We start from the raw sequence: 10,991 nt of genomic DNA on the forward strand, positions 1-10,991 counted from the left end.
TTTTCCACTATAAAAAGCTCTTTTGAACTGAAGTGAATCAGGGGAGAGAAATCAGGAAGTTTTAAAAGCACATTGTTTTATTTACATTCAGTTTACACATCCCCAGCACAATGAGGGTTACGTTCAAGTATTAACTTATAAAATCTTACATTAATTCACATATGTAAACACAAACCAATTTGCAAACACAAACATGGATAATTTCCTCTTTTAAAAAAACAAAACAAAACATAACATTCTTTTATAAATTACATTCAGTATTAAGCATGAATAAAACCTTTTAATTTTAAGGTTTGGGGGTTGTTTTTCTCCGGAGCGCCCTCCTGTGGTCAGACCACAGCTGCCTGCACACAATCTTAATTTTAAAGGTGGTGAAAGAAACAAACAAGTCTTTTCATATATATCATTTCTGCAAACATTTGAGTTCCTGGGGACAAAGCGTTTTGCGCTGCAATGAGACACTTTTTTTTTTATCCTTTTACAACGTGATTATAATAATCAGGAATGTTCACTTATTGCAAGTAAACAGTAAGAGCATGTATAATATTTTGTGCAAAATCAAAGCATTAGCTAGCTTCCGTTTGTCAGGTCAGACGATATTGTTGGATAAAGGTGACAAACTGAATCCATGACGCATATCGCAGAAAAACGATCATAGTTTGATCCTGACGCCTCATTTTATCCACGTCTTTCTTTCTGAAAGTCTTAACCGCCGAGTTCTTGGTGTGTTCTGTGACCTGGTGCCAAATACATCCGCAGGCTCCGCCTCTTTCTGCTCACACCTGACTGACTTCCTTCTGGTCCAAGCTGGGGAAGGAGCTCTTCTCCCAGCGGCCTATCACGCCTCCCCTCATGCCCGCCTGGCACTTCACGATGAGGTAGATTTTGCGGAGCACGGTGCGGCGCAATAGGATGTAGACCCAGGGGTCAAGGATCTGGTTCCACGTGGCCAGCCTCACGCCCATGTGCATCAGGGTCTCGTAGTTTGACGGATTTGCACCTATGGGTCTTTTCACCGACATCAGGGCAAAGATCTACAAAAAAAAGACAAGAAACATGAACTTTAATAATAATTTAAGAGTTACAACATGCCGTCCGCCTCTAGAAATTGAAATTTCTGTCACTAGCATCAAACACAGGCTTTAAGTGTTCTTAAAATGATCTTTTTAAAATGCTTGTAACACAAATACACAAATTTGAATTAAAGTAGTAAAGTAAAGACCAATCATGAACTGATTACTTACAGTAATTCTAAACATTTCACTGTGTTTTGATGGATAAATAAATGTTTAAAGCGTGATTTCTACGGTCAAATTAAAGGCCTAGCATTCCTTAAAAGAGTGCATATCGCCCACTGCCTTTCGTGGCGGAGATTTTCTACCACTATGATGAAAAATGACAGAGTTATAGCCTTTTTTTATCAAACCCTGGATGTGTCGTTACATTTATTACAGCTGAAATTTGACAGCAAAGATGTAATTTCTTCTTTTCTTCCCATCTCCGTGGTGTGGCTGCGATCTAACAGGGTTTTGTTGACAGATGACATCTTTAAGACAGGTTGATATAACTCTAAACCCGTAATATTACGCTAAATAAAATTACCTTTTACTCTCACAGATGCCACCATATTACATTTTTCCGTCCTTTAGGCAGTTCCCTGCAGTGCTGAAGTTTTCTTTCTCTTAAAGAAGCAGAACGCAGTCGTGCCTTTTTATCTAGTTTCCCCCCCCAAAAAATCCTGGCTGTTGATTCTGCAAACAGCATTTAGTAAATAAAGCATCGCTGCCTGCTCCACAGGATTTAATGAAACAAACTTTGTCCCACTGGTTCCAAAAACTGCAGTTACTAATTTTTTCAGCCAACAACGAGTTATCAAACCAAAGCTGTCGTTGTTTTGAGCACAAGAAGAGCCGTTAGCGTGAGGTAAAATGTTATTTTTACGCTTGGATCGTCCGCCACAGGAGTCTTTGTTATCGGATGATAAAGACTTTACAAAGTCTTCACAAAGAAAAAAATAAGCAGAAGTAAAAAGGAAACGAATGCTGTGACACTGCACGGCGCCAGCTTTAAAAATAAGGCTTCTGTCAACGTTTATTAACTGAGTCTCGAAGCTGTAAACAAAATAAATGAGGTAAATACATAACAAGCACGAATAAGAAGGTAGTAAGTAATAAATAAAAACACTACGATACTTAATCTGATATGCTGTTTTGACGGTGGATGGTTTCCTCGAAGCTTTGCAGACTTTAGTGAAACTGAACGAGTCTCTGCCATCGATGTTTGCCAACAGATTATACAAAATGTGCTCTTCTAGCCTCACGGACCACTCAGAACCACTTTACGGTAAAAGCCCCGTTCACACAGACAGCACTTTATATTCTATATATAAAAGCCCTTTCTGTCTGTCACTGACTCGAACACATGAGGTGTTTTTTTTGTGTCGTTGAGTGTTGCACCAAGAGGATCTCTTGGAAATGTGAGCTGGGATTCAAATGACTGAAAGCTCTTATATTTGAGCAACACTTTAGACATTAATGCTTTAGTATCACATCGCCTGTGGCTGTGTCTGTTAGCGAAATATCTCATGAACCAGTGGACGAACTTTGATGAAACATTTTATAAAGTAATCGTTTCTCGTACATCAGCTGTTTGACTTACAGAGTCAACTCCGATCAAGATGGCCTCCACAGCTAAGCAACCTTAGCCTGTAGAAATGGCGATGACGCAATCAGTTTTAGTGGCAGCTGAGAGACATTTCCAACCAATTCTTTGAGCTTTACGTATCAAGATATCACATGAGTTATTTCCAAGGTTTGGCCAAAACGGCTACAGCTCTGTCACTTCTAAACACGGGTTGATTTTAGTTTTAAACTCTGGCAGGAGAGGAGATATTAGTCTTTAATTGTAAGTAATCAACATTCATTTTTATTGATTTACAGTTGAGTTTTTGTGCTAAAACTGTTCTCTTGACCAGATCAGGGAAACTTTGTTCTTGCAGATAAAACAAACACGTTTAATCAGTTGTGCATCTGATATTTTAGACACACAGGAGATGACCGGACATCTAATCAGATCAGGGTTAACTGCAGTTTTTGTTTTTAGTTGAGCTCACTGCACCAACAAGAAGATGTTTCCCTCTCTCAGGTAGAACAAAATTATGATAATATTAATGAAGCACGGTCTTGATATACCCACAGATTCCAGAGAGGAGGTTTAACCCAGATCCAAAACCTCTGAGTGAGGTAACTTAAGTTTTAAATTATTTTCAGCTAAAACAACTCTTAATTAAGAGTCGCCTTCATGCCAGAGTTTCAGACTAAGATGACCTTGATGTTGAGAAACAGGCTGTGGCAGCCATCTTGAACTGAACTGTTGTGGGTTTAGTTAATTTGGTTAAAAGTTTAAAACAACATTATAAGCAATCTCACGCAATAAAGCAATGCCTTGTGTGATTCCACATGATCTGTTTGTGCTTGGAGCATGTGTTGGGGATGACTCTCATGTACTACCACACCAAATCTTAGCTCAGTGTCTGTAACGTTCACTGAGGTGAAGCCATTTTTGTGCACGCTAAAGTTGATTAGCTGTAGCTCCCACCTGGAATAGGTTTGACCCTAAAAGCCAGTCCGTTGTAGATGTACATCCAATTACCTGAATGTTTCATTAAAATTCATAGTGGCTCATTAGATATTTTACTAACAGACAGACAAAAAAACTCGGTTGTTTTTAACCTCTGGTTTCTTGTACCTACCAGTAAAGGGCTCCAGCAGATACATGAGGTGACCATGATGCCAACCAGCTGCGCCACCATCTCTATGTCATGTGACCTGGCTGAGTGATGGGAGCCGGGCCGCCTCCTGATCCGGGCCAGCACCAGCGTCAGTCCGCTGATGGTGTTACACACCAGCGCCACGGCTAGTGAGGTCAGCCCGAGCCCAGAGAACAGCGCCACGAACGCCACGTCCACCTCCTTGGTGTCATTGAGCACGTTGATGAAGCACCAGGTCCTCGGCTCCTGGTAGGTGTAGGATCCGAGCTGGAAGCAGGGCAGCAGGGCCACGCACAGCGCCGCCAGCCAGATCGCAGACAGGCAAACCTTTGTCCGTGTTTTGGTGACCAGGGACGAGTGCAGCAGCGGTTTGGTGACGCCCAGGCAGCGTTCTGCGGCCATGGCGCAGCCCATGAAGAGCGGGCAGAGGCCGAAGAACACCATGCTGCCCCCCAGGAACTGACACATGCCGTCAGAGGAGCCGAAGTCCTCGGGGCTCACGCCTCCAATGAGGTAGAGCCTCAGAACCATGGCGCCAGGGATCACGTGCCCGAAGAAGTCTGTAATCACCAGAGAAGTGGCAAACAGGAGGAATGTGGCTTTGGAGCGCCTGCGTTGCAGGGAGTAGGCATTAACCAGGATGAACAGAGCCACAATGTTGGAGAAGATGCCCAGCGACATGAACAACACAACGACGATGGTGCCGCCGATCTGGTTTTGCGGCGAGGTGACATTCTCCTGCTGCAGCTGCCCCACAGCCGTCACCATGGCTTCCACCAAACCTCCACCGCCGTCAGCCAGCCGGGGGACGAGCGGCGAGGCGGAGGAGTTGAAGTGACTCACAGCTAACATCTCCTAATCGCAGAGCTCCTGGGGTTCATCATTAAAGAAAGCTGCAGGAGAGACACAAGAGAAGCATGTGGTTTAAAACAACACAATAACGTTTTTGCTCGTGTCTGTGTGTGTTTGTTTGTACTGTTAGCAAAATATCTCCTGAACCACTGAATGTAATTGAATGAAACTCCCGGAGCGTAATCACCTACAACTCATTAACATTTGGAGTTAACCCGATTCAAGATGGCCGCAACAGCTAAGTGACATTAGCATAGATGACTCTGCCAGTTTTACAGATACTGAGCAGAAATTTGGTGTGGTAGTAGCTGAGAGTCATCCTCAACACACTCTTGAGATGGCTGGGGCAGCCATCTTGAATTGAAACCCTAGCACGAACAGCGATGTGAATTCCTTCAGTGGATGATAGATCCTTTTATTTATGTATGCAAACTGAAATTCAACAAACACGCAGAATAAATGAGTGGAAAAATGAGAATACAGCCAAAACGAGCAGCCACATCCGCAATTTTGGTTAATTTAGCATTTCTGCATGTCGCCTCCAAACGAGGGATTAAACTATTGGAGGAATGTTTTTCATCTCTGGGTAATAACAAGAAGCTCTGCAGGAACTCTGCAGCTTAGAGCAATACTTAACAGATATCAAGTTTCTCTCAAATTTGCAGCTTTTGTGCAAATTTTAACATGATTTGTGTTTTACATTTTCTTCTTTAAAAACTCCTGACGGATCTGCTCATACATCTATACCACCTTTTTAATCTATAGAACCCCAAAATGTTTGCGTTTTTGCCAAAATGAAGCTTCTTGTTGGAATTTTTAAGCGTTTGTCTTAAAAAACCAACAGAGCTCAACATGGAAATCATGATTTTTAAATTTATTTTATATAAAAAAAACTGTTTTATCCCTGCATAATGACTTAATTTAGCTCACGCTTAAGTCTGAACAAGATATTATATTTTTAAAAAAGGCCTATAATGAGAAATGGTTCCAAAAAAAGTTGCAGCCTTTTTTGGACATTTTTAACCGGATTAACTTCAAAACTTCATTAGTTTTTTTAAGGTTCAAGCAGTGATTAGTTCCTGCAAGTTTCATTAAAATCCGCCCAGTGGTTCATGAGATATTTTGCTAACAGACAATAAGTTTAGATCATGAATTTAATGGTATTTTTTTTTCTTGTGCAGTCTATTACAGCCCAGGATGCATGTTGAAAATCACTCTCAGGTACTACCACACCAAAACGTCAGGTCAGAATCTGTAAAATTGACTGAATTGTGGCATTTTAAAATGTTTTTAAGGTTATTTTGGTGTGAGGTTTCGCTTCGAAAGTCAATCAGTTGTAGATCTACATCCAGTGATTACTTTCTGCAAGTTTAATTAATTTCGGTTCATTAGATATTTTGCTAACAGACTGACTGAAACCTTCCAGACTCTGGAATAAACATGATGATGATGATTGTCATGATGCAATTATATGCAGTATGAGTAGACTTACATAGTTTCCCCACGAAAATATATTTTATTAATGCAAATAAATAAATCTGGGCTAAAAACTCACCAGTGGGACCAGATGTTTTCCTTGCAGATCCAGAGTTACTCCAAGAAAAGCGCGTCTGAGAAACGATTTCAGCGAAAAAATCCAGAAGAAGGAGTCACTTAAGAGGTCGTGTGTCTCTGTAATAAAATCCTCCGCTGCAGGAGAAAAACCCATAAATCGATGCGTCCTGAGGAGCATGATCCTGAGCCGGGTCCGGGACTGGGTCCGGGTCCGGGTCTGGGTTTCATGGTGGCTCGGAGTAAAAGAAGGATCCTCTGTGAGGCTGAAACACCGTCTGGGGTTTTTATAGTCGCGCGTCCTCAGCCTGTGAGTGTGTGTGTGTGTGTGTGTGTGTGTGTGTGTGTGGGCGTCCTCAGTCTCTGCTCTGCTGCAGTCTGTTTACATTATCTCCACAGGCGGTGAGTTACACTGTTACTCACCTCACTCTCACCTCCTTCAGATCCCAAACGAGACGAGTCCTGTTTTGTTTCAGCTGCTCAGATTCGCGCCTCACTGATAAATATTCTGTCCCAAACTTAGCTGACTGTAAACTGTTCGTCTTTGGAGCAGTTTGTGATCAAGAGATGTTTTTTTTAAGGCTCCAGGATCGATTTAAAGCTCCTGTTCCATGACCGCGTCTCTTCTTCTTTACGCGCCTAATGCGCAACGCTGCGCTCAAAATAACCTCTGGAATATCAGCTATCCCGCAGGATCCAGGACATCATGGAGCAGTCAGCAGGTCGGGTTCGGGGTCTGAAGGAAGGAGCAGACTCTCTGAAACTTTATCCATCAGGATAATAATAATAATAATAATGCGGATTATTGTTTCACATTTTCATCTCTCTTAGTGAGGAGACCAGAAAAAACTAACAGGGATAATTGTTTCACATTTTCACTTTTCATGCTCAGTAATCTTGTGTAAACGTTTAGGCAAAATAAGAAGACTCATCCAGATGTTTCTGCAGCTGCATCCTGGAAAAATATGTTTTTTTTATTTCTTGAATTGAAACTAAAGGAGCTTTTTGTCCTGCAGGCTGAGAACAGGTGGTCATGTTGGCTTTAATTTTCCTGGAAGCCGGTGAGCCAGCTGTGGGCCGCAGGTTCTGGTTTGATCCAAAGTAACACCTGGAATTAGCTGCTGGTTCACAGGAAGCAGCGCAGAGGGGGTTCTGACACAGAGACAGGTTGGTTTGGTTTCCTTAAAGACTGACGCCAGAAAGCAGGTTTGTAATCTCTGGAGGGAGAAAACGGCAAATTCATCTATGAGCTTTTAGAGTTTAAGATGTCTTAAAAAGGTCTAAAGGAGTAAAAATCAGGTTTTTTTAGATAACGAGTCGAAAAGCTCAACCAGAACCTAAAACAAACTGAGGAAATTACATTTTCTGTGAAAATGAACTCTGAATGTAGCTGAAATTTGCCAAAGAAGCTGAAACTGAGCAAAAGTCTTGCTAAAATGAACAAATTATTACCTAAAAGAGACAAAAGCAAAAAGTTAGCTCAAAGGTAAAAGTAAGAAAATGTAGCTTTTAGGTCCTGTCGGGGGTGACCCATCTTCTGCACAACTCCAGCTGCCTCAGAAAAAGTCTGATTTATTTCTTTTTCAGGTGTTTTTTGATTTACCAACTTCAGGGAGGGCCTAGGTCAAAATAACAAACAAAACGACTACTACCTTCTTAGTAATTCACTTACCTATGTACAAAAATAAAACAAAAGACAACTTCTTACCTTCCTGAACTAACAAAACGAGAGACAAGGATCCTAAAATAAAGGACAGCCCACCTTAGAACCTCACAAAACCATTTCCTAACTAACAGTTTGAGGTGGACGTCGTGGACACGTCTGCAGCTCATCGCCTCATCAGGAGCCAATCAGCATCCAGCTCATCGGTTTAAGGTCCACCAATCACGGCTGGCTTACCTGGACTCTGACTCCCACACGTTAGGACAGCAGTAGCGAAAAGATAACTAAAAGTGCCAAAAGATTAGCTGGAAACTAAAAGCTAAGAGTGGGACAAGGCTAACTGAAGGGTGTGTTTTTCAGCAGTATTTTAGTTAAAACTGAGTGACAAATAATTATTTCTAAACGTTTTTACTGATACTTTCTCAGCAGACGACATTTAATCATCTAAAAGAGTTTTGAAGAAACCAGACAGCCTTAAACTCTTCACATATATCTGGCACATGTGAAACGGCTCGTTCAGTGTGTGTTGATTCTGGACTGAACTTTCCTTTCGTTGCCAAAGTGAGAGTGTAACATCCAGCGTTTGGCCGCCGTGCGTGTTTTTCTTCTGGCTCCTAACGGAGACCCCCGATGGCCCCATTTTCCACGCGAACCGGTCGTCCAGACGACGCCGTTTGGGCCTCCGCCGTCCAGCGGCTCGGCCAACACTAAGTCTGGGGTTGATCGTGTCGAAGGTTCTCCCGCGGCATCTCTCCTTCCTCTCACCACAAGCTGATGATCCCTGAAACACTCGGAGGCGCAGTGGATGGGTTCCTCACCTCACATGTCGGTTATCTGTCCTTCTTGACGCAACGCAGAAGAAAACGACGCTTCTTTGCACACAAATATTTCACCTTGGCTTGTGGGCTCTTAATTGTCCCACCACAAGTGTCTGATGGTTCCTCTCGCTGCCCGTTTTCTGAGCAGCACATGCCTGTTTGCTCCTGACGGATTATTGTTTTATCCTCTCTGTCTGTCAGCCTGACAGGACCTGGCTCCTTCAACACGACTCCTGTTTCCCTTTACCACCAGCTCTGTCTTACAAGAATGATCCCAATCACAGGGGGTTAGTCAGTCTGTCAGGACTTTGTGTCAACGGCAGGGGAGAAGAAGGCAAACCCAGAGTGCAGACTCATCTTAAAGAAAACTAATTTATTACATAAAAACAAACAAAAACAAAAAGCTGACGTGGCAGCCAAAAACTGGCAAGTGAACGAAGGACAACGAGCAAGGAACCAGCGGAGAGTGGAGGAGAAGACCGGGCTTTTAAAACACAGAGGATAATCGGTAAGCGGGCACAGGTGCGTGAAACTCATTACTGACAGGTGGAGGAGGGCGTGGCAGAAAAACAAGTGTAGACTGAGGATGAATGGAAAATCACTGAAAATAGAGAGTAAAAAAAAGAAAAACAAGATAACTAACAAAATACCAAGAAAGACACAAAGAAAAACCCAAAACCTCTCACTTTGGGTATTTTGAGTTACTTTTTGATCTTCTGCATTTCAATTTTTATGTTTTTTTGTTTTTGTTTTCTTGTCTTTATTCCCTGTGTTTCATATTATATATATTCTTGTGCGCCCTCCGTGTTCCTTGTGCCACTTTTACTTTTCCCTCAGTTCATCTCTGTGTTTGGCCAGTCAGCCTGCCACCTGTTACCTGTTAGTCTCAGGTGTTGTTAGTCTTCCACTCCCCCCTCAGCCTTTATATTCCGTCCCTTCCTTCCCATCATCGCTGGTCCATTGTTGGTCTCCTCCACGGTCGGGTCCGTTCCTCGTGTCTCCTCGCGACCCTCTGCGTTTTGTTTTCCCGGTACTCTTTGTTGCCACGTCAGCCTTTGTTTGTGCTCACTTACATAAAAGAGTTTAGTTTATTTGAGCTCCTCGTGTCCTCTGCATCAGTCAGACAGTATTTTTCTCACGCTCAGCCGAAGGTGAGAGGCGATAATGTTTGTGCCTGTTTGTCTGCAGCGTCATGAACCAGTGGACGGATTTTAACGAAACTCTCAGAAAGTGATCGTTGGACGAACATCTAGAACTCGTTTTTGTTTGGAGTCAAACCCCATTCAAGATGGACGCCACAGCTAATCAACCTTAGCCAACACTAAAATGGCTGTAACTCGATGGATTTTACAGATATGGAGCTGAAATTTGTTGTGGTAGAAGCTGAGAGTCATTAACAAGTTATGCTCCAAGCGTTAACACATCAAGCTTATGGTTGTTTTCAATGTTTGACCGAAACAGCTACAAATCTCTCATTTCTGGCGTGAGCAGTTCTTTAGCTGATTTTTTATCATCTCTGTCTGTCAGACTGGTGAGACTTGGCACTTTCGACATGGGATTTCTGTTTCCTTTCACCACCGTGAGGAAACCCAGTCTTGTCTTACGATAATCATCCCAATTGCAGCGTGTTAGTTTCAGTCAGACAATATGGTGTTATGTGCACGTATTCTGTGCGGTGAAGGTAATCACTCGTCTCTGACGCTGGCTGCGATGAGTGGAAAGCCACACGCTGTCTGTCCACAAACTCAGGCCAAAAATGAACTGGTGGAATGTTTGCATGTGAATTTTCAGCCCGAGAGGAGAGAAGACAAACACTGTTAAACACGGAGACAAGTTCAGCTCGTTTTCTCAGATGGAACACACACACACACGCACACACACACACACACACACACACACACACTCCTCATCATGCAAATTGTTTAAAAAACTGCTCTGACCGTCTGGCTAAAAACCAGAGGCCGTCCATAATGTTTGCTAACTGTGTGTCTCTAATTGATGCAGAGGAGGGAGGAATTGTTAATTGTGCCAAGAAAAATAAATAAAAATGCGTTGCATCCATTAATAATCCAATTCTGTCTGGACTGGAGATCTATTGCTGCAGATTTTCATGTGTGACAATTTAAAAAAAAAAGGATTCTGTGTTCTTGTGATGGACCTTTTGTTCGATGACCGCTGGAGATTAGAAGAAGCATGGATGGATGGATGGACAGATGGATGGATGGATGGATGGATGGATGGATGGACAGATGGATGGATGGATGGATGGATGGATGGATGGATGGATGGATGGATGGACGGACGGACGGACGGATGGATGGACGGACGGATGGATGGA

The 10,991-nt window shown here is 42.7% G+C and overlaps 1 protein-coding gene across 1 annotated transcript; it reads right to left on the reverse strand.

Moving 5' to 3' along the window:
• Nucleotides 1-51: 51 nt before the first annotated feature.
• ptger1a (prostaglandin E receptor 1a (subtype EP1)) lies at nucleotides 52-6,842 on the reverse strand. Its single transcript, XM_017416915.3, has 3 exons — nucleotides 6,177-6,842; nucleotides 3,752-4,662; nucleotides 52-1,034 (listed from the first exon to the last, which is right to left on the reverse strand). The coding sequence occupies exons 2-3, from the start codon at nucleotides 4,619-4,621 to the stop codon at nucleotides 777-779; spliced, it is 1,128 nt and encodes a 375-aa protein (XP_017272404.1). The 5' UTR covers nucleotides 4,622-4,662; nucleotides 6,177-6,842; the 3' UTR covers nucleotides 52-776.
• Nucleotides 6,843-10,991: the final 4,149 nt, after the last annotated feature.

The sequence above is a fragment of the Kryptolebias marmoratus genome, linkage group LG3 (assembly GCF_001649575.2).
Source record: "Kryptolebias marmoratus isolate JLee-2015 linkage group LG3, ASM164957v2, whole genome shotgun sequence".
Taxonomy (NCBI): domain Eukaryota; kingdom Metazoa; phylum Chordata; class Actinopteri; order Cyprinodontiformes; family Rivulidae; genus Kryptolebias; species Kryptolebias marmoratus.